The sequence below is a fragment of the Anguilla anguilla genome, chromosome 8 (assembly GCF_013347855.1).
Source record: "Anguilla anguilla isolate fAngAng1 chromosome 8, fAngAng1.pri, whole genome shotgun sequence".
NCBI lineage: Eukaryota > Metazoa > Chordata > Actinopteri > Anguilliformes > Anguillidae > Anguilla > Anguilla anguilla.
In genome coordinates, this window is record NC_049208.1 from 30348746 (window position 1) to 30372645 (window position 23900).

At 41.3% G+C, this 23900-nt stretch overlaps 2 protein-coding genes across 3 annotated transcripts in view; one reads left to right on the forward strand and one right to left on the reverse strand.

The window, feature by feature from the left end:
* cpne4b (copine IVb) overlaps positions 1-8733 on the reverse strand; it is a 37803-nt gene extending 29070 nt beyond the window's left edge. Inside the window, exons 1-2 of the mRNA XM_035428029.1 lie at positions 8506-8733; positions 2528-2717 (exon numbers count right to left, since the gene is read on the reverse strand). Of these exons, the coding sequence (XP_035283920.1) occupies positions 2528-2698 (171 nt within the window). The 5' untranslated portion in view covers positions 2699-2717; positions 8506-8733. The remainder of the gene's footprint in view (positions 1-2527; positions 2718-8505) is intronic.
* A 759-nt stretch (positions 8734-9492) lies between these two features.
* On the forward strand, positions 9493-19433 carry dync1li1 (dynein, cytoplasmic 1, light intermediate chain 1). Of its 2 annotated transcripts, none has more exons than XM_035430957.1 (13): positions 9493-9651; positions 9868-9941; positions 10988-11104; positions 11557-11787; positions 12105-12274; positions 12585-12678; positions 13443-13578; positions 13907-14018; positions 14684-14743; positions 15042-15086; positions 15328-15448; positions 15722-15853; positions 17774-19433. In XM_035430957.1, the coding sequence occupies exons 1-13, from the start codon at positions 9548-9550 to the stop codon at positions 17890-17892; spliced, it is 1515 nt and encodes a 504-aa protein (XP_035286848.1). In that variant the 5' UTR covers positions 9493-9547; the 3' UTR covers positions 17893-19433. The 2 variants fall into 2 exon arrangements, with proteins under 2 accessions (XP_035286848.1, XP_035286849.1); XM_035430958.1 differs by having other exon boundaries at positions 9495-9651; positions 15328-15418.
* The last annotated feature ends 4467 nt before the right edge of the window (positions 19434-23900 follow it).

Here is a 23900-nt window from a genome sequence, read left to right on the forward strand (position 1 = left end):
AGCAAAAGAACTACCAGACAATACTATCATCAAAGCTTAGGGCCCTTCAGTCTCAATGCTGTGACAGACAGCTGAGATGGCTCAAAATGACATTAGCAAGATGGCAACTAACTCTCAATGGCCATCATGTGCGCCCGCAGCTGCTTCCCATTGTTAACATGAATTAGTGTCACGCTGGCCATGAGACAGAAGAGACAGAAACCGCCAACTCACAGTACTGAGATCTGGAATTCCAGCGACACTCAGCTTCAAGAAACCTGTTCACCTCTAACTGAAACCTGCCTTTTCTTCTCGTAGACATGCTCCCGTTGAATAGCCCCCTGGGCCTCTTCCATGTTATACTCAGACCTCTGCATGTGCAGTACATAACACTGCAGCTATCCAGTCCCTAGCCCATCTATATCCCTGCTTTCTTCCCTGGGGCTTCTGGCCCTTTCCCTGACCCACAAGCCCAGTTCTGACCCCGTCCTGGTTCAAGCCTATGCCATGACCCTGACTACAGGCCTCGCATTCCTGGCCTACATATTCACGTACACTTTCCAGCTTATTTTTGTGGTCTATTCTATCAGATAGTTTAATACCTCAAACTCTAATGTGCACAACCACTATGATTATGTGCTCTGAAAAATTCCCCATTACTCCCCTATTACCATTTAGTCTGTCTTTAACTATTGACCAGGATGGCCTGTGCAAGACGTGATCCCCTTCTACCCTTCTACAGCCAGCATCCCCCAAAGATTTTGTCCCACAGGGGAGTTTTTTTTTTTTTTACTTAACTATCTGGTTTTTGGGGATTCAGAATCAGGCTTTCCAAATCTTCCTGTTTCCTGTTTTTCTGTAAAGCATCTTTGTGACAGTGAACCTGTAAAAAGCACTATACAAATAAAATGTATTGAACTGAAAAAACTGTTTGAGAAAAAGAATATTCCAATACAAAAGAGGAATCTTCCACTATGTGCCCCCCATCTGGAATGTTTAAATGCTAACCCTCTCCTGTATGAGTCTACCTTGCTATTGTAACTTGTGGCACATCAGAGCCCGCGCCAGTGCGTCAGGCACCCAGAGGGACACACATTAGGGGGCTTTGAGGAGAGTGGGGCAGAGACAATGAGGCTTACGCTCTGTGGTGCACCAGGCCCAGTGACCCCGGTCCAGTCTCCGAAATGCAGGGATGACAGCTCATTAGTTCCGTTCCTTCTCCGTGCCCCGCCTGCCACCCGTCTGCCCACCCGCCACCGATGAAGACCTCTCCCAGCGATAAAGGCTCAATGGAATACATTAACCTTTGTGAGAACCCGCGATTATCCCAGGCAGAACCTCTTCAGAATGGGCCTATAGGCCCGTTTAATGCCTGATAGCAGCTGGTATATCACTCAGAAACACCTGCCTTTACTCTTATTCGCCTCTACTACTTCCTTTTCCTGACCTTTGACTTGCTGGACTTTTAGACACATTCAGTCATCAAAATGATAAATTTATCAGACCCCTTTTTGTTGAGCACCTTCTCCAAATTTGAATTTCAGAAGTTCTCACAATAAATAAAAAAACTACTTGAAATGCCTTTAAATGTTAGCCAGACATCTGACTGAAATTTTAAGTAGAGATAAGCAGCAGTGCTTCAGTAGCCAGAAAATTAACAAAGAATGTCAAAGGAGCTGCTGGATCCATTTAATTATCATAATGTTACATTTATTTCTATGAAACAACTTCTAGATTAGTTTCAGTTTTGCAAAAAATGAAATTATTGAGGAAGCTGTACAATTCTATGAAATGAATGAACGTCACATTCAATTCTGAGTTTAGAACATTGTATGGTAAATTGTGACATTGTGTGACAATATATCAATTAAAAATTTAAGGTGCATGAATTAATTTGAAACAAAGCAGATTGGTTGGGTCATTCGAAAGGGTTTACCTTTCAGTAGAACAAACACCACTCACATGAAATGATTCATGTGTGATGCGTAAAAAAGAAAATATTAAGATTTTTAATATGTAAAGGGAACAAAAACACAAATTTATTGGCTGACCTTCATTAGCATGTTTATTCAGGTTTAAAAATCAAATAATGTTTTTTTTTTTTCAAAAGAAACAACCAACTGGCCACACCATAAGCTCACTGCTCTTCCCACAAACTACTTTCCCACTAGCTGATCTCAGATGCTGAGGAATCCAACCTTCACAGCATTTCAGTACTCACCTGGCGTGTGATTTAGTGCCCACTTTCCCATGAAATAGCCATTACTGTAGAAGGCACTTCACCTTTGCTTAGCGGCCACCCACCCACACACACTGCTTGCACAACGACTTCGAAAACAAACCATTCCCAACAACATGTCACTCAACTAAACAAGACTTTGATGAACTATTTGAATGGAAAACAAACCATTTTACACGTTTATCGAAAACTACGGTCGATGAAAAGGGTACCATCCACTCAACTCAACCGTCAGAAGGCACCTGTAAACAGTGTAAACAGAGGCTACGATCTCCTGGGGAGATTAGGGGAACCAATGAGAGCACGCACCTCGAACCATTGGCCGTGAGACTGCATTTTGAGGATGACGCAGGGGTCGGGCTTGGACAGGGCATCCCGGTCCGATATCCCCTTGCAGGCGACACGCAACTCCACTTTGGTCAGGCAGGGGCTGTTGAAAAGGCCCAGGGTATTGGCCGCTGACTCGTAAATGTTGCTCATTTTCTATGAGATGCTTGTGCTGGAGGAAAACATAAAAGACAAAGTCAAACATCGTAGAAGATCAGAGGACAGAATTTTAACAGAAAACTCCTATTTTTCTGGGCAGGGTGTTAAATACCAGATTTGATGAGGGCAAAACAAAATGTTGGATGGGTGTAAATGGTGTTTTCCACAATTTTCTTCAGACATATTTGTCACCCAGCTGGGTGTGAGATAACCTGCTTGGAGCCAATCTCTGATTGGCTGACATTTCCAGGAAAGACCAAGCAGAGCCAACAGCAGGGGGGGCGGATGTTGCTGACGAGAGACAGGTTTCCTCAGACAGCTCAAACAGTCAGATGTTGCTGGCTGTTTTCAGAGATACTTCTGATCCACACCGAGCCATGATCGGTAGCATAATACAGATGTGTCTGAATGGGGTGTGGGATAGGTCAGGAGACATAATAGAAGTGGAATAAATAAAGCGTAACTTTAGAAAATAGAAATGTCAAAATGTTCTTGATCTTTTCATCTGTCAATCTGGCCTCTCGGTTCCACCACACAAAACAACCACATGATTGCATCGTCAAAGAGACTGCAATTATAGAACCAAAACAAAGCTTGCCCACTCTGTCAGGTGTACACTGGACTAAGTTTGCTTGTCAAAAATGGCAAACAAATTGTATCATCTCAGCCATAGAAGAAAAGGGCATACGTCTATGTTGCTCCTGGCATTTCGAATGGTTTGCAAGCAATTTCATGCCTTAACTCCATCTTGATACACGGACAGATGCAAAGCGTGCCCGCGTCGCTAAAAGCCAAGTGCGCCCCAGTTCTGTACAGCAGGTTACAGAGCTCTGCGATCTGCACACTCATCGGCTTCTGAAATTACGAGCAATTAAACGAGCCGCGGAGGCTCAAATACACGAACGCTAAATGCTGAATCGATACGCGCATAGTTGCGCCCGCTCGCAGTCCGGTTATTTCAGCATTTTCAGCGAGCCGAGCCGAGCCCGCCTCTCCCCTCAGAGAGCAGGCTGCGCAATACGCCGCTTGGGGTTGATTCGAGTGGGTCAGAGAGAGCAGGCCGCCGCATCAGGCGGTAGTGAATAATGGATGACGTCCGCGGAACCTGAAGGCAGGAGGTCACCGCACTATGTCTTAAATCAAGTTACAGAGATAAAAAAAGGCAAAAGGTGCATTGACCACGGTGACAGGCAAAAATGATTCAGTAGCGGGCCTATCAACCTGTCCTGCTATGGAACGAACTGCAGAGTTGTAACGTCTCACAAAACACCAACACTATTCTGTTGGTAATTTGTGAATTTGAGAAATTTCAGGGAAAACCGCAATATAGGAGATTGAGTGATACCTAGTATGATTTTGAGGACAGGCGTAAGAACATTTGTGTGAAGAAAGGGTTTCATTGTGCATTTATTATCCGTAATGTATGTACCAGACTAATTCCATAAAATAAAAAATTATCAAAAAAAGTATTGTGGATTTAATGAAATAGAGGCCTACGTTTCCTGTTACAGTAAATAAGTACATAGTATACGCCTTGTGGTGTCCTCTCATATCCTTCACGCTTTCCTGGCTTGTCACACGCTGTTAACTCTGTGACCAGTCCTGGATGATATACGAACATATAACAGGTAACACAGCTGTACTCTCTCAAAATAGAGCTATGCCATCCATTTTATTTTTTACATCTACAGCTGTTTCATTTTGCGAACAATGGCAGTTCTCCCTTTCAGCCTGTTAAGTCCAGCATGTCCTGTGATTTCTGATAAATGTACCATGTGATTGCATTTGGATCAAAGCACCCTATTGGTAAGTAGAAGGACATAATAATCTAAAATATACTTTGATAATACAACTTTACAAAGTAGAGATACTTTATACCTGTCAAACTCCAATAATTTTGTCAAAGACCAAAAGCATCTAAATGTTACAAGATTTTAAAAAAGTTATAATTTATTGTATTTTTTTTATTATTATTTAGTATTCCTTCTAAAATCTCTCAGAAAAATAAAAGATTAATTTAAATGAATGTTACTTAATTGCTCTCAGCTCCAATGCAAAACATTATTCAAGTAAACTAAGAAAATGATTCCCTTCAATTCATCTTATCTGGGTACCCTATCAATCTTCATAAACAATGGTATACTTCTGCAAGTTGTATTTGTAACTAGGGAATTTATGTCTTCCTCCATTAATTATTCTAACTGGTTTCAAATTTTTTTAATATAAACAAAGCCAGAGGATATCCACAAGGGAAATTTACCGATCTCTAATAGTTCTCAAACACAGGGAATTATTCACACTTTATTTGTTCAAGGACAAGTCTTAAACATCCATCTTTAAACATGTAAGAGCTGCTCATTCTCTCTCTCTCTCTTTCTCTCTCTCTCTCTCTCTCCCTCCCCCCCCCACCCCCCCCCCCCCCCCCTCTCTCACTCAAAATGTAATTGTTTTGAGTGGGTATGGGACTTCTTTGTGTGTATAAGGCTTCTAGATTAAGGAAGGCAAGTATAGCTGAGAATATTTCATTCAGCAGTCCGAGATGACAAAATAATACCGCAAGTGTTCCATTTCGGTGTCATGACATGGCTCGAAGCTCACTTATATTTGATAGCTGAATGAAACTAATCTGTCTGCAGAGAGAAATGTTTGCCTGAGGAATACAAGGAGAAACCTGGTTTTGTAGCGATTTTTGGTCACCCAAAATGATTTTGTCCAATGAATTACTTCCCGTGACCAAGATGTTCAAGCCTGATGGCAACTAAACAAAGGTCTGAAAAGGTATGGAATGCCCAGCTCTGCTGCTCTGGGTGGGGAAAAAAATCACACACATATTCCCACCCTCACTGCACACTGCTTCTATCTGCTAAAACAGAAGGATGAGACCTTACAGCACTTCATGAGGAGTGTGGAAAAGAGGGGCTTGCAGCACAGAGTCATGAGCCAGTCCTGTGCTTTGACTTTCTGTAATTCTGTATTTTTTTTTTCCCCGTCAAAAAAAGTGCAATTTTCATCAGGCTGAGGTCATCACGCCATCTGCTGAAGGTGTGACAGAGCATTGTCTCAGGTTCTGTTTTCTCTCTGCAGTGCTCTCACACGAGCACAGCTATTTTTGAACCGGGCTGCAAAAATGAAGATGAATGCAGACTCGCTCGTGCACAGTGCATCTCAGGGCCAAACGTGAGGAAGAGTCACCACAGCGCAGGCTGCTTCTCTCAATGTTAAACCTTGAATAAACAGACCACATCACATCATTCTTCAAAGTTTTAGTAGTAGTAAGTTTTTTTTTTTTAGAACGTTTTAGCATGCTTTAGTATTTTAGTTTTTTTTTTGTATTTTCATTTTATGCATGATGTGAAAAGGAGCGAGACTTTCTGTACATTCTCAGACAAGGACAGAACTTTCGACGGAAGCTCAATCCTTCCCCTACCATCTGACTGCAAGTGGCCCCACATCCCCCGGCCCCACCGTAATCGAGAGGCCCTCCCCTGGCTGCAGTTACCAGGCAGAGCTCAGACCTCCGCTGGAGTCACCCTACAGCCTTTGGCACCTGGCCCTCAAACATTGACTTTCTCAAGCGCAGGACTCAGAGAACCTGCAAGACACCCAGCGTGCCAGACGGCAAGCCCGATGTCTTGACAAACACTACACCCCAAACAGTCACAATACCCGTCACTCATTGATTAAAAAAAAAATAATAATCCTGTCACAGGGAGGCCACAAATTCAGCGCTGCATCCCCCAGTACTCTATGAAAGCAACATAAATGTTTGCCGGGCATCCTTGACCCCTCAACTTTGTGTCTGTGAGATCATTTAGAATGAGTGACAGTGGCTGAGAGGCACACCGGCCAGCAACAGGCCAACAGTTGTCACACTGCACATGGTGCTGTTTCGCTGCACCATTAATCTAGACCTTCAGCGTCTCTGGAGCACAGGCTAAAGGACTCTGCACGTATATTGAGCGCCATGAACAAATTGTATATCTAGCCTGAAACCATGCAATCCCTGCCAGACTGCACAGTAAAAAGTCCAGTGCTAATTCAACTCCAGCAGAGTTTATTTGGGTCCACTCTGCACTTAGTGGACTCATATAAACTCTGTGAGGCATGGTGAAACACTGAACATTTTACTGTGCAGTGTTGACCTCATAAATAACCAATAACTGTGTATACTTAAAACAATATCTATTCCCTTAGGTTTTTCTAAAAACATAACCTGAGGAGTGTCAGGCACAGTGCTATATAAATCTGAAGAACATGCTTGAGTGAATACAGCATCGGTCAGAAAGATCAGTAAGACTTCATGCATACTGGGATGAGAGAGAAGGGTTAGAGTGAACAGCAATGCCAAGATGTTGTGATTTAAATGTATGAAAAATAGCAGCTGGCCAGAACAGGTGCACCTTCAAACCAATTATCACACAATAAGCTGAAAAGGCATATCCGTTATCACATTATCTAATCTGTTATTACATTATGTGTTTATGCATTGTGGGTAAATACAATTATGATGGGATAGAGAGTTCATTACCCATTAACTCTGATTTTATTGGCTGCTCCAGTCGCACAAAGCGAAGGGTGGAAAACTTTTAATTTACTCATATAATTTGCATCACATGAGCATACTTAAACCACCAGAGGTGGCACAGCAGATGAGGATGTAAGTTAATGCAGTAAGAATTGCGTGAACAATTTTAATGTAAACATTAACACCTCTGAATATCTTGTAATGACTTACTGGTAAAATACTTCCTCATAATCAAACATTACGTTACATTGCTTGTGCATATGTTTGATTGTCCTTTACCATTCAATGAAAGGAAACTGTTTTCCCGCTGACCCCATATAGGCTTTGAAGGGGTAGCAGTGCACAGTATTACAGTACAGTAGCCTGAATACAGGACCACTGTGCTGCTGGAAACAGTCATCTGGGATTTCAATTAAAAAATATTTTATAGCTGTCAGTCCAAGTGTTGCCTGGATGTATTGTTTTTAAAAGAAAGTATTGGTTCAGAACTGGAGGTGGTTTGTCCCCTTCTAATCTCAAAGCTTTCATGTCTCCCCAAAGCCCTGCAAATTTCCTCTGTCCCTATCCCTCACTCTCCCCACACAACTTACCACTGTTACAATGGCTGAATATGAAGTTACACTCGGTCATCGACAATAATGTGATCTGTCATCTTGTCATCGGTGTATAATATAGAACAGAACCCACATACATACATAAGAAAGATTAACTTTAGAGCTTAAGCAGGCAATATGGTTTAAGATAAGAACTACCACTGTCAAGATTTTAAAAAGATATTCAAGGCTTATTTTCGTGTGCCAAATGTAAAACGCGCACGCACGCACACACACACACACACACACACACACTCGGAAGGAAACATACCGTGAAGGAATTAATGTAATACTATAAGCATTAGGCAACACATATATTATTTCCGTTGACTCTGTGATTCATCAAATGACGCCACGCATCTAAAAGTCTTTGACCCCATAACCCTACAATTACAATGTGCTATGCATTAACAACTAACTCCATGATAACCCTGCGTTATAATGCCAGAATTATTTTCCTTGCTCCTCCTAAAATGGTTAAAACTTTTAGAAGGAAAATTAGTTATGCACTAAACAAAATCCCAGCTGATAAGGACGCTACTTAATTGTATCTCAGAAAAATTAACGGATTAAAACATTCCACAAAACACACAGAAATACAGGTCATGAAGACAATCCATCAATGCCAAAAAATTGAAAGCGACTCTACACAGCGAGTGATGTATGCATCAAAATCAACTCACCTTCTGTGAACATAAAAATATTCCCAAGCAGTAGTGCAAAGAAATTGGCTTAATTTATAAATGTGATTTGAGCAAACTCGTTTTTAAAGAGAGAACACTCCATGCAGTGGGACTGAACCCATCCTCAATCCACAGCGCTTGTATCAGTAATATAGAACTAGCCGTCTGGAAGTGAGTTTGCCACAAACTCCTCTCGCCAACCTCTCCTCTCAATGAAAGATAGGAAAGGGGAACGTCTCACCGGCTCACTGGAGTTTTTAATGCTCTTCATATCGAAGAGGAAATATTGTCCAATGGCTTACATATAACACCAGTGCCCTCGTGTGGATAGTTTGTTTAATTGCAGTGGGTACATCTCAGAAACAGCTGTAGAAACAATAAGCGACTTTCATTGCAAAATTTTAATTTAATCACAACTGTACTACATAACGTAAACTACAACATAAACTATCAGAATGGTTGTGTTTCGCCTTTAATGGTCGTTTCCAAGGTCGTTTCTTATTTTGATATTGATCAGTTTATCATGCTTAAACATTGTGAGTGTATGCAATCATTTTGTAGAGTATAGCCTAAAATAAAGGAACACTTGAAGTGAAATAAAAAGTAGATATACTTTATTATATAATTACAGTCTATTTAATTGTAATAAGCATTGACCGTAGGCTACGTGCACATGCATCCGGAACGAGATACTACGAATCATAAAAATTCACAGCATCCACTTCAACAAAGAATACGCTTAAATCTCCGCCGTCAAGCCGTCAGACTGACATGTCACAGATTGGCTTACATTTATTTTACAATATTCGAAGCCAACTTTTAAAAACAGAGGATTCGCTCTTTAATGAGAAGATTAACCTCAGCATGGTTAATCATATGTGGGTAAAATAACTGTCTGGTTTGTTTTTGTTGAGTCACACCTCGCTCTACCCAGCTGCAATTAACAAACAAATGTTGACATACAGCTACTCCACCCCTGTCTAACGTACTCGGTCTGCGCTTCACATCCGGGAATCTTGGCGGGTGTCACTAGCCTGTGAAGATGGCCGCTATAGGGAGAGGTGCATCAACATCCACCAACTCTAATGTAAATAACAGCAATCTGGAAATACAAAACGGGGAGGAAGATGATGGACAGAATTTATGGTGAGCAAGTATTTTGCACGCAAAGAAAAGCCATAGCTACGCTTAAAGGAATGCGCGTCCTACTATTAAACGTGTGTGTCTTTTAGCTAGCTAGCTTGCAAGCTTATGACAATTTAACGAAGGGCTGATCCATCCCATGAATGGTGACATCAAATCACGTTGTATAAATGACCGTGATTATGTCAGGATTTATTGCTATTATTATTTCACGCACAGGTCATCAATTTTGAGTGAGGTATCAACACATTCTCGATCAAAGCTACCATCTGGAAAAAATGTCCTTGTTTTGGGTGAGTGTGCTATTTTTCTCCACTAAAGTAGGCGTAATGTATTACTAGGCTGGCCCAGAGCATTTGACTATTTGACTAGCCACAGTCGGCTGTTGTTAGCCATCTAGCTAATGCATTGTCTTATGTGTAATACAACAAACGTACGTTTGCCATGGTGTCTGCTGCTAATATGGAGAACTATAGCTGTAAATCATTCCTTTGTCTGCTCGGAAATAAAACGCGCTTTATGCGGTGCGTCTTGATAAGCTGCTTGGTGAATCATTGCATGGTTTGCACTGATAGGGTGTTCCCATGTTCTTTTTCAGACTGGATCACAGACACTTGAGACAGATCTTTCAAGCAGCGTGCTAGCTAGATAATCCCCAATTAGATGTTAATCAGTGTAGGATGTAGATGTCCCACTGCAGTAGGCTACACTGGTCCCTGCACAATCTACTGCAAAACCAATTGAGTAGCTACAAATGTACAATAGAGCTAAGGTAATGTTAACAGGGACGTTCGGCCTTGTAGTTTTGTGTCTCTGTACGTAGCTATTTAGCTAGTATGCTAAATTGAGATTTTTAACAATATTGATTGTAAAATGTTTCCAAATATTTTTTGACTTAAAATGTAGCCGATGGCAACCAAGACTATCAGAAAAGAAAATTGAAATACTATTTATTTCTATATAGTGCATAGCTTGCAAAATATGTAGGTGTATTGCAGTACATCCTTTATTGCGTGCAATGTTGTAAACGCTGTTAGCCTGCAACCATACCATATCGTTGTTCTCATGCCCGAGGCTAAAGTGGGGCTGGGTTTGGTTGGGAGATCTGGGAAAATCAGTCTGCCGCTAGAAGTGCTTTTGGTAGGCCAACAGGGGGCACTCTTCCTTCTAGAATATATACTGTCCAAGAATAAACTATCTTCAGTGTAAATTCAGTGATTTTGACAAATGCTATATTGTACCACTCTGACGTTTTTGCCTTTACTGGTTTGTTGTTAACACTGTTTTAAAGGTGGGCTTACACAAAATATATTCCCACTCTCCCCTTTCACGTTTTCAGGTGAAGATGGGGCAGGCAAAACCACTTTGGTTGCTAAACTCCAGGGCATAGAAGATTACATGAAAGGGAGGGGGCTGGAGTACCTTTATTTTAATGTTCACGATGATGACATTGATGGTAAGCATGCGCATTCTATTATTGATGCTGCTTACAGGCCAGTCCTTACATTGTGTTCCACAATGGGGAGGAACGTAATATATATGCATCAGTAATGTACTGTGTTCTTCAGACAATACACATTTTATTGTGTAATATGTACAAGTGTGAGCATTAGAGTTTGTGATGGAAAATCCAAATCCTTTAAAAAAATAAAAAAATAAAAAAAGATGCATTTTGGTGCGCTCGTGACCAACCTGCTCCTTGTTTGTCCACATTTTATTGTTATTTTTTAATCTTATAAGATAATTTATTTCCCATGGAAACAGCTTTTTAAAACAGTAATTTCCCTTTTCCTTCAGTTTATTTTTTAGCATCCTTGATTTTTATTTGTTGTCAATTTGAAGTGCAAGGAGGTATTTGTACACAACTGTTGTCTTGTTTATTTGTACGTATCTTGTCGTTTTCCTCAGACCACGCCATGTGTAATGCCTGGATATTGGACGGTGACCTCTTTCACAAGGGCCTGCAGAAGTTTGCCGTTTCCTTGGAGAACCTGGCTGATACCATCGCTCTGCTGGTGGTTGACATGTCCAGGCCCTGGTTCGCCCTGGACTCCCTGCAGAAGTGGGCCAGCGTCATCCGAGAGTACATCGACAAGCTGAGGGTCCCCCCAGAGGATCTGAGGGAAATGGAACAAAAACGTGTGTGAAAGGGGGACTTTTCTCTCAGAAGAGACACTATTAAAAAATCAAAATAAAAAATCAGCTTTGAGGTGTGCTGTTGTAAATGGGGAATTGCTAGCTCTCCACGCAGCTCAAAATATATGAATTCTCACAGCAAGCAGCAGTAAGGGGGAAATGTGTAATACCATAGTCAGGTGTGTGGGACATCGTCCTGTGCTTTTTCTGCATCTTAGTGAGGTTACTTTATATTTGTCAATCCTAAACAAAGCTTTATTCGGTGTAATCACTCCAGCTTCCATAAACCATCACCCCCAACTCCTTGTGTGCTGTTACAGTGGTGAGGCAGTTCCAGGAGTACACAGAACCAGGGAGCAACCTCAATGTCTCCCCCCAGCGGAGAAACCCTAACATGGCAGACGGGGGCGAGGAGAGCGTTGTGCTCCCCCTGGGGGACAACACCCTCACGCACAACCTGGGCGTGCCGATGGTGGTCGTGTGCACAAAGGTGGGGACCAAGAGCGATCACTTGGGCTGTGACCCAGCACCCCCCCCCCCCCTTCAAAAGACAAAGGCTCTCTTCCTCATGTCTTTAAATAGTTGGTAATGTCGTTCCTTTCCGCAGCCTAGAGAGAACTCGCTGGGATTGTCCATTGTATATTTTATTGCTAGTATGTTTGAATGGCATATAGCTTTTTAAGCATGGCCTGTTAGATGCTTTGCTGTTTGAGCATTTTGGACAAAGTTAAGCATTATTCCTCTTTCTACCTGCTGTGTGAATGCGTGTTGCAGGTTGCTCTTTATCACCCTCTCTACAGTGCGATGCGATTAGCGGGCTGGAGAAGGAGCACGACTACAGAGACGAGCACTTCGACTTCATCCAGTCTCACATCCGCCGCTTCTGCCTGAAGTGTATCCTTTAAAAATGAATGGTGGAATGCTGGGCTCAGAGCCAGAATGGCCGTTAGTCCAGGAGTGCCATGGTGCACTTCCATGGCATTTGGAAGCACGACAACACTCACTATTAGTCTGGAGGTTTCCCAAGAAATGAATGTACCGAGTAGTGAAAGTACTGAAGGTCATAATCAGGTTGTGGAGTCTGCATACTCTAAGTGTTGCTCAACATGAAATCAGAATTCTGTGCTTCACTGAGTGCCACGGAAATAACCTAAAACTTTGATCATATCTTCACTGGTTATTTGCATTTTTATTAACTGTTAGCAAAAATTTGAAATTGAAAACATAGGAAGAATACTGCATTAATATACAGTATTTTAAAGACTAACTTCACAGACTTTTGCTAAACTACAAACATAATATATCATAAGAAAACCCGCCATGTGTATTTATGGGTTTTGAAAAAAAGCTGGCTGTCTGTGTATTGAGATTGATGAAACTGATGTTAGTGAATACAACTGCGTTCGCCTGACTGATGGAACAGGACATTCATTCAAATGAATTTGAATTTGAGCTCTGTAGTGCTTTGCCTACTGAACAGGGCACAGGTGTGTGCCACAGCTGTCAGAAGTGCGTGACTTGGCCTGGGAGTTATCGTGTAACTAAGCCAATGTAGCTGCAGCTGTGGGAATTTTTGGAGGTTGTTAGCGTGAACTGTTAAGTTGTTTTTTTCCGTGCAAATAAGACTAACTATATTTTACTTGACTGTGGCTGTGCAGATGGGGCAACACTACTTTACACTTCAGTAAAGGAGAGTAAAAATTTAGATTTATTGTATAAATATCTCGTCCATAGGTTATACGGGTTTCCTTTCAACTTGCCTGCTCAAATTGTGGAGAAAGATGCAGTTTTCATGTAAGTACCCAGGTTTTATACATTTTTGGTTTTCAGGTCGAATTGTAGGTTTAATTAAAAAAATATATATTAAAAAAAAAAAAAAAAAACAGTCTATGGATGGTTTTCACAGTGGTGCTTCTATACATTTGTGTAATGCTTTCCTGGCGGTGGTATGGTCATGCTTTCCTGGCGGTGGTATGGTCATGCTTTCCTGGCGGTGGTATGGTCATGCTTCCCTGGCGGTGGTATGGTCATGCTTTCCTGGCGGTGGTATGGTCATGCTTTCCTGGCGGCGGTATGGTCATGCTTCCCTGGCGGTGGTATGGTCATGCTTTCTTCCTTTCAGTCCTGCAGGGTGGGACAACGAAAAAAAAATTGCGATCCTGCACGAAAACTTTCAGACAATAAAAGCGGAGGACGCGTTCGAAGATGTGATAGTAAAGCCATCTGTCAGGAAGGTAATGTGTGCGCTCATTTGAGATGTGCTGGAATATTTCCCTTGGCCCCCATCCTGATCTTTACTCTCTCCGCTCACATCCTGTGTTATTTACCCTTCGCTACTCCATTTCCACTGGTCTGGTCTGTGCCATAAATTCACTGTCCCCGATAGAGAGGGTGGAAAGCCAGCTGGTGTCCCTTAGTCTGATTTGAAGTGAAAAGGCTCCCTGTGAATCGAGGTTTACTGAATCTCCCTGCAGTCCGGCTTTAGAGATGAGGGAGAAGGAAAGTTGGGAAGGCCAGTCTAATCAATGTGTGGTTATTCCCGATAAAGCATGGTAATCAAGAACCGACCAAATTCTAGAAATACTGGATTTCCTCCCTTTTTTCGTCAATGGTTATTTTTAGCCATTAAAATGTTTTGTGCTTAGGGAAGTCAGATACTCTGGTACATTGATTGGGAATTTTTATGAAAACACTAAATATCCAAAAATGTCCACTATCTGGCTTTTTTTCTGATGTCCAACACAACAGCAACATGTAATGCATTTTAAATGCCAAAAGAACAATATATCATGTCATACTCAAAATGGGCATTTCTAATATTGTTATTTTGAATTATGTCAATGTCAGTAACGCATCTGGCAGTCTTCTCAGCCCGTTTTATGTATTATATTTATTGCAGTTTGTACATGAAAAGGAAATAAATGCAGAAGATGACCAAGTGTTTCTATCAAAGCTCCAGGTAATTGAGACTATTTATGATTATTTTGGGTTTTGATATTGTATGCTCTATAAAAATGGCACAAGCAAATGTCTGTTTATTGAAGAAACTCAAAAGTATGGTTAATTGTGTCAAACATGCTTTGAATGTCATTTGACTTTTTGGCAAGCCGAGGGTAATGTTTAGAGCCAGTGCTTTAACCTCAAGCTGGTCATTACTATGATTATTTTTGGTTATTTTGATTAGTGAAGTCCCGTGCCTCTTAATATTGATGTAGTGTCCTTCCACTGAAATGGCGCTGTTTCTGCTCTGCTTTCAGTCCTTGTTAGCAAAACAGCCTCCCGCCTCTGCAGGACGGCCAGTGGTTAGTATGAATTGCCTTCATTCTTCCTTTGTCAAACAGACACAGTTCAACTGTTTTATAGTCATACCTTTGTGAAAGTGTACATAATGTACATAATGAATGCAGAGGTACACAATGTTACAAAATAATTCTTATTTAGATACATTAGATATGCACATATTTATGAGTGTCTGTTACATGCCGTTGGGCATGTGTTTGTTTTTTAACCCCCTTTGACCACGCCCTTTCCCATTCCGAGCAGGACACCGCCAGCAGAGCCCCTGGTGGATCCCCTAGAACGACGAATCGCTCTGCAGCATCGAACGTGGCTAACGTCATGCCCATGCAATCAGGTACCAAGAAGATTGATCCCAGTATGAAAGGTGTGTATATGAGCGTGCATTTATGGATTTATGATTCCCAGTCCCTCTCCTGCTCTTCCTTCTGTGCCTGCATCTGTACATTCCAAACAGGGGAAAGAACAGGAGCTCAGTGAAGCACTTCTGGGATTGCGGCCTTCTATTCCTCTGGCTTTTTTCTTGCAAGCCGCTTTTTCTCCTTTACTCTCTCTTCCTCATTCAATTTTAAACCAAGCCTGCGTTTTTGGACTTTACGGTACCTTTCTGATAGTTTTGTCTCCCCCTGGTGGCTGACAGGTGGACAGACAAGTGAGGGGGTCCTGGCCAACTTCTTCAACAGCCTGCTGACCAAGAAAGCGGGGTCTCCAGGGCCAGGCGGTAGTCCATCAGGGGGAGGAGGGAACACGCCTGGGACCGTCAGGAAGTCAGGTACAACACGCAGTGGGAAACCAGTCCGAAATATGTTGTTACTGAAGCATTTAACAGAATAACCATAACCTATTGAGTAATTTACAATGTTTATCAGGCTGCTAGCACATGGCTAGCTCATAGCATGCTTTCCTAAATCTACCTTCTCTGTCATATGATGATTTATTGTTAACTGTCAGCTTTCTTTTTTCTGTCCATAATCGTCGAAGGACATTGAAAGAATATGTTGTCATGATGAAAATGAGTCCCTCAAACACAAAACATTTTTTACTTTACTGTCTCTACTGTTCCAGTATGGAGGGGTTCACATTGATTTTGACATTCACCAGGTGCATTATTCTTATGAATAATTTATTTTTTTTGCTAGCGTCTTGCTTAAATTTCCTTACAAAGTGTCTTCTCCATGTCGTATCAGCGACATTGTATCAGAACTCTTGAATCCAGAGATGGAAATAGCAAGAATGGTGTGGCTAATCAAATGTATATTTAAATGTAAAAACACTTAGATAGAACTATCAGCTACTAAGCTACACAAGCAGTGTTAAAGCCATTTAGGATTTAACACAATACGATACTTGCATGTTTAGTTGACACCTTCATTTTGCTTCAATCTGTGACATTTTTGCACATTGTGTTATGTATGTTGGATTTTATGAGCCGCTATTGAGATAACTAGCTTTAGTCAAAGGCAGAATAGCAATGTCCGTCTATCATCTTACCTGCATCCCTAATGTCCAGAGTCCAGCATTACTAAGCACCATTTCACATGCATTAATCTTCCCAGATGACTCTCATTAGGTGTTAATGTTACTCTCCACCTCCTGTGTGTCAGTTACAGGATGCTGGCCCCGCTAAGGTCTGTGTTGATGTCACGTTTTCTTTCTTTAGCGTTTTTCAAATGGGCGGCCCCAGCTATGGGCCCTTAATTTCTATCCCTGCATCATTTCAGCCCCCCCCCCTTCTCATTTTTCCATTTCTGAATGCCAGTTTGATCATGTGCCACTTGATCCACTGCATCTTGCATTTTCTAAGTTCCTTTGGATTTTTCCTCCATCTTTAAATCTTCATTTGTCCTCCATTATCCATCTTTCTGTTCAGTGTACCCTCTTATCTTGTCTCTTGTGTGGTTAGTCGTCCAGAACCCCGAATGCTGAATGTAGCCGAATGCTCCCGTTCGGTCCCCTCCCTTCTGAAACCATTTGTGTGTCGGCAGTGCTGTGTCTGTGTGTGAATGTGCCAATGTGCAGTCATGCTCAGACTCAACCTCACGCAAAGACACCATGCTCAGACTCAACCTCACGCAAAGACACCATGCTCAGACTCAACCTCACGCAAAGACACCATGCTCAGACTCAACCTCACGCAAAGACACCATGCTCAGACTCAACCTCACGCAAAGACACCATGCTCAGACTCAACCTCACGCAAAGACACCATGCTCAGACTCAACCTCACGCAAAGACACCATGCTCAGACTCCACCTCACGCAAAGACACCATGCTCAGACTCAACCTCACGCAAAGACACCATGCTCAGACTCAACCTCACGCAAAGACACCAAGCTCAGACTCAACCTCACGCAAAGACACCATGCTCAGACTCAACCTCACGCAAAGACACCATGATGCAGTGCTTTTTGTTTCAGTCCAGTATGTATTCTTCCGTGTTGACCTGAATTCAGTTTTTGGTACAGTGATAAATAGTGTTTAGGCTGCATGAATTCTACATGGTGCAATTACCTAAGTGAGCTCAGTCATTTCCAGAGCCTTGCATACACATTCTCTTATGAAATGGAGTCTCTCTCAATCCTAATTTAATTCCAGATTTAGATGCCACCTTGTAAACTCAAGCTTCTCTATGGTGCCATTTTATGGCTATGTGCTCTGTCCTAAAGCATGCTCCTCATTCCCCTTCCCCAAGGTTCGAAGCTGGGCTTGACGGACGTGCAGGCCGAGCTAGACCGCATCTCCAGCAAATCCGAAATGGACACGTCGTCCCCAACGTCCTCGTCACCGCCTGCCGAAAACGACGAGTCCTGAAGACCGGGCGGGAAAAGAACAACCCCTCCTCCACCCCCACCCCCAAACTCTGCATCGTCCCACCCAAGTCTGCCTCTCCCTTATCCTTCATATTGTACTTCATCTTTGTCTTCTTTTTCTGCAAGTGCACTAGCCCGTTGCAGAGCAGAACAGTAAATTCAGACTTTATGTTGACGGGCCAGCAGGACCTCTCCCGCTCGCTGGCCTCTCTTTTTAATGTTCTGTGCGGAAAGGAAAACCTGGAAAGAAATGAGAGCGATGAGTGCTAGCAGGAGAGCTAGCAGGAGTGCTAGCTCACACTGAAGGGCATACGGAAGGCCTGTGACCTCAAGTCCCCGCTGAATGCGGCCACAGAGTCCTGTAGACGCAGTCATTTGTTTTTGTCAGAATGAAGGTGGTGTTTAGGCATCAGTAAGACACGCTTTTGTCAATGGCCTCTGTGGTTCTCAGATGATCTCAGGCTGGAGTGATGGGCAGCAGCCAGTTTAAGGTGGAGGTTTGTCTGAACCCCCCAGCAGGCCAGTGTTGTGTTGTTGCTTAAATTGGCTTCACTTGGAAATGCATGTTATATTAACCAAAGGAGTACGACATAACTTGCAAAAAAAAAAAAATCTTATAAAGGGAATCTGTAATATGGGCAATTTATTGATGAGCAGTTTTACATTTTTCTGAAAGAAATAATGAAATAATATCCTATTAACATGTTGGGTTTGCATTGAACCAGTTATATTTGTCTACAGCCAAGTTGTAGAGTACACATGACCTACTGCTCAAATTGAACTTTTCCCTCTAATTTGACTGCAGACAAGCCTGAAAGTATATGACTCACCAACTACTATGTAATTAAGAAGGTAATTCTGAATTTAAAAAGTTACTCACTGGAAAGTGTAAAAAGGGCACCCAGGGTTGTTCACTGAAAAATTATATTTGGTTAACTTTGCTATCAACATTTATTGTGAATCTTATTGGAACATTAATGCATTTTGCGGAGAAAAAGAAAACAAAAAACAGAACATCAGGGAATGCATTAATTTGGATGAAAAGGAACACTGCTTGTTGACATGGGTCTTTTAAAGTAGAGTTGTTGGTACTTGTCCTGTCCAGTGTCCAACAAAAAAGCTTTCCCTGGCTTGTTTTCATGGAACAAATCTAGGTGCCTTTTAATGAGCATTTAACAGTGTATCTATTGAAATGTGTCTGCAGCTAATTTAAGCTCAGTTCTCATCTGGGGCACTGTACTACTTGGAGACATATTGAACGATGCACTACAAGTGACCACATAAGTATTAGTTTCCATTCTGAGGTCAGTTTGTTTCAGGGGTCTTATCACCTGTAGTTGCACTGAAGTAAAACAATATATAGCATTATTCATAGTCAATTAGCGGTTGCTCAGCAACAGCAGGAGGGGGGCAGGGCTCAGCCTCGTCAGAATGTACAGTCATCATTAAACTTGAAAATGATTGGTCTATTATCTCAAATATTGTAGTGATGTTTCAATGGATCAGGTCTGTAATCATTCAATAAACTTGTATTTATTTGGACTTCAGTTTGTTCTGCATTTTTATTTCCTGTTTTGTGAAACTGACCAGTCTGGGTCCCCTTAATTCATGTCCTTGTTAGCCTTGTAAAACAGATTTGAACACATTGCAGTAGCTCCAGTTTGTCTAAATTGGCAATTGGAAAAACAATGAGATACAGGAGAAAAACTGGTGAAGATTGGTGCTGATTATCCGAGTCATGTGCCTGTGTATTTTATGACCTGAGGTAATACCTTACATCTGTCCAGGTATTAACATGATTTAAAATTTACCTACTCTTTTGGCTCCCATCACGCTCAGTCTCATCATACTGTTGGCTGGTAGGTAATGGTCATGCACCAAAAAGGCTTGCTAATCCCAAAGTCCAAAGATAAGTTTTACAAACACCCTTTAACAATCTTAAAAAAGTTAACAATCTGCTCACATATTTGCAGAATTAAGAAGGGTTTGCTTTACATTGGCTTTACACTTGCATGTCATGCACTGTTCTTCAAGGCAGATACCTTTGGGGAAGTTTCAGGCATAATCCAGAGGTACTACGCCATTTGTACAGATCCTGCAGTCAGACATTTGGTTGTAATCTGCCCAAGCTATGGAAGATAAAACTTCAGGTCTCCCAAAATAAACTGATTAGAGTGGTCTTAGGTCTCGGTCCACGAGAACACATAGGGAGGAACCAGTTCATGCAGCTAAACTGGCTCCCTGTGGAGTCCAGAGCGACACAGTTAAAACAAAAGGTTTACAAAATCGTAAGTGGTGTAGCCCCAAATTACTTATTAAACTTCTTCCCGCAGGTCAGAGGGGCTCACAGGCAGAACACCAGGTCTAGTGTAGAAAATCTGACGCTGGTAAGGATTAGTAGCCAGATGGGTAAAAGTTCTTTCAGATACTCGAGTGCCTAGGATTGGAATAAGGTTCCTAATATCATCAAACAGACTACAAACCCAGTCATGTTTAAGGCTAAACTGAAACACTGGCTTTTAGATAATGTACCCCTGTAAAGTAGTTTTTTTTTTTGTATAATAGGAAGTGTGTATTTTAACCTTTTGTCAAAACAAGGCCTGTTAATGCCCAATGTAAATGTTCACTGTATATTGATGTCTTTGTGCTTTTATATGCCGCTAATGCCGTACTCCACCATCTCGTACACGCACGCACACACACCTCCATGACATCTAGCTACAGCAAGGACCACAATGGGAATAACTCTTGTGACTTTTTTGTGTTATCCTTGATGCTCTTTTAATTGTGCATGTACATTGGTGTTTGCAACCGTGTAATTGTCCTTTGAAAGTGAATCGTCAAATAAATAAACTAAAACTAAAAGATTCCGTTTGAGCACGCGCAGCTTGTCCCGCTCGTTTCCTCTAGAACGGGATGCGCACGCAGACCTCGTAAGTCTGAGTGAGTGCAAGGCAGCCACAGTTCCCCAGAGTCAAACTTGTGCTGTCATTTCTGCCTGGGTTTCATTTTCTGGTAGCTGAACATAAACTCTTGACATCACTTCGCAGAATGTTCTGTCACCATTCAACCGAGTGTAATATGCTCCTGATAAACTAATTAGTATAAATATAAATGTTTTCAGTATTGGAGTTATCATTATTGAATGTATACTTGTGTCTTACTGTTTCATATGGAAGAATAGATGTTGTTTTCCAGGGTTGCAATTGTGATGGATACAGTGGCAAGAGGAGCCAGGATCTGTAGAACACTGTCCACAGCACTGCCTCAGAGAATGAGAAGCTTGATTGCAGTGTTGAAAGCCACAAATCTTACTGTAAGCCTGACCACCTTCTCAGAAATAAGGGTGCCTACAATGAGTTCCTTACAGAGTGGACTGTAGCTAAACTTTTAGCCCCAGGTATTCTCACAATGTGTAATGTATGATTGTAATTCTAGGCTAGTGTCATCACTGCCACTACCTTAGCCAATTTCAGAGCGTCCAACCAAGCACATGCTCTCCTGTGAAATGTGTGGTTCCAGCCAGAATCTGACAAATATGAATTTTTAATACCATAGTTATTTGTCTTTTTTAGTTGTATAAAATTACATAATTTTGTTATTGCTTTTCTAGTATCTTGTCATAATAATGTGGGTCATTAGGGAAGCCACAAACACAGTGACAGCCTGCTGCCATTATTGTAGTTCTGTTTTTGAGAACTACAAAATACACAAGTCAAGAATGCTTGAATTAGTTTGAAGGTAGCATACAAGATATTATTTCTGTGAGTTGAAACCACAATTGACTGCGTGCTTATCAACCGGTCTAGAAATATTTGCGTAAGATATGTAAATGTAACTACATGCAAGTTCACCGTCCTTTCACCTCTGGGAGCGCACTTTTCCGGGATCTTGGACAGCAACGGAACACCAAAGCGGAGGCCGGGAAATAGGTGCACATGGGTCGGAATTAAAAATGGCACTCCTATTAATCATTGTGTAGGCACAGGTTGTTACATACACGCTCCTATTTGTTTGCCTTGCTTCTTTGAATGTAAGTACAAGTTCATTTGTTTCTTGAAGAGGATACGTTTTGTTATTTACAGGTGCGGGAATTGATAAATGCATTCATGTTATCAAAGGTAGGCTATTGTGTTCAGGCTAGCAGCGTTTACTTTCTTTGTGGCATTTAATTTCCTTTAGCCTATGTCAACCCTTTCGAATTTATAAATGAACTACCACAACTTAGTTATTTCACATGTGTATTTCATGTGATTTATAGTCCTTGTTATTGGTTTGCGATAACAATGCTAGAACTTACTTGCTTTTTTAAAGTTGTAAGACAAACTGATACGGCGGCAAAGGCCATTTAATTTACTATTGCGTGTTGGCTGAATCTTTGATTTGAGAATGACTGATTGAAAACTTATAGTTCTGTTAAACATAAAATAAGGCTTGAATTATTTAAATTGAATATTGACATTTTATTTACATGTTATTTAGCATTTGGTTGTTTATTCGCTTTGATATTGAATGAATAAGTTATTATTTGTTGGAATACGCACGTTCCGGTCTCCCGTTTCAGCGTTCAGTGTGTTGGTTAATATTATTGACTTAAAAATGCTAAAGTTTATTCGGTTATTCCTTTAAATTCTGTCATTCATGTATATAATTTTATTTATTCTGTGAAATATTGAATGTGATTTGAATACCAGTGAATATTGTGAAAGTGTTTTTCTACTTGTTTATTTAGAACAAGGTACACAAATAAACATGGGGTAAACTTAAACGTGGATCAAATCCTTTCCTGGTGGATTTAAATGCTCTAATTTGAACTGCTGTCAACAACAGTACACTTACATTTTTACCTTTTTTTTTACCTTCCCAGTTCATAATTGGCATCTCTAAGACTCATAAATTGTATTTAATTGTAATACTAACAGTTTGTGGGCTGTACCTTTCATCGGTAAGAGAAACTTACTGTTGTATAACTATGCAAAAAAACTTTTTTTAAATTAAGACTTAGTCAAAAGAAAACACAGCCACACTGTTTGCTCAGTGCTAAAGCTGTTGTGGTACCAAGAAGTGCAAAAAGACTAGCAACCACATCCAGAAAAGGAGGGATTTTATCATCAGTAAACTAGTTTTCCTGAGGCAATAAAGTGCTGTCTTATGGTTTGTTTGTTTAGGCCAGCAGATTTCCTGTACCAGTTTGTGGTGACTCAGACAGCTGATCTCAAGTTCTATAGAAAAAACGGGTCTACAACACACAGGATATATGTGCTTATGCCGGAACATATCTGTACTCTACCTTATATAGTCTGAGCCCACTCTTGCAAGGTTTCTAGAGGATGTATTGTACATTGCTATTTTTTCCAAGGTCAATGGTTATTTTGTAGTGTTATTTGCACAGTCATCCTGCATGCTGCTCTAAACAGTCCTCTTGTGTTGCATACTCTGCTCATGAAGAGTCTAATCCCATGCAGACCTGCTGAATATGTTCAGGTTTTGCGGCTGGAGTATACCCTAATTTTATTAGGTACTGTACCAGTTCTGGTGAGATCAGAACATTTTGTCCTGCCCGGGCAGCAGCTATGGTTGAGGTTGTCATGCCATGCTGCATTCTGGGAAGATTCCCTCAAATACGTCTGGTTGTTGAAAACATAACACTTGCTTTCTTCAGAGGAGAAATGAGGTGTCTTCTGCTTCCTTGTCCCCTGCTCCCTTTACAAATATAGCCTCACTAGCTTGTCATCACTTGGTTGATGGAGGGAGAGCAGCACAGACACAAAACTTGTGGGCTTAATTGACAGTGAGCTTTAGTCTGTTGCTTAATACCTTAGGAATCTGTTTGTAAAAGCATCACTGTTGATAAATATACACATGCCCTCAAATATATATTTAAAAGCATATTACAAAGCTCAAATTACACCTTTTTACCACTTCACTCATGTACAGTATGCCTAGCCTTTTTTCAGTGTCAGACAATAATCGGAAATGTATTTAACAGAAAAGTCTCCACTAGAGGTC

Bases quoted from the DNA above. Each gene is read 5' to 3' on its own strand.
- dync1li1 (XM_035430957.1), top strand. From the start codon at position 9,548: ATGGCCGCTATAGGGAGAGGTGCATCAACATCCACCAACTCTAATGTA. The intron at 9,942-10,987 runs GTGAGTGTGCTA...TCACGTTTTCAG, and splicing joins AAAAAATGTCCTTGTTTTGG to GTGAAGATGGGGCAGGCAAA. The intron at 13,579-13,906 runs GTAAGTACCCAG...TCTTCCTTTCAG, and splicing joins GAGAAAGATGCAGTTTTCAT to TCCTGCAGGGTGGGACAACG.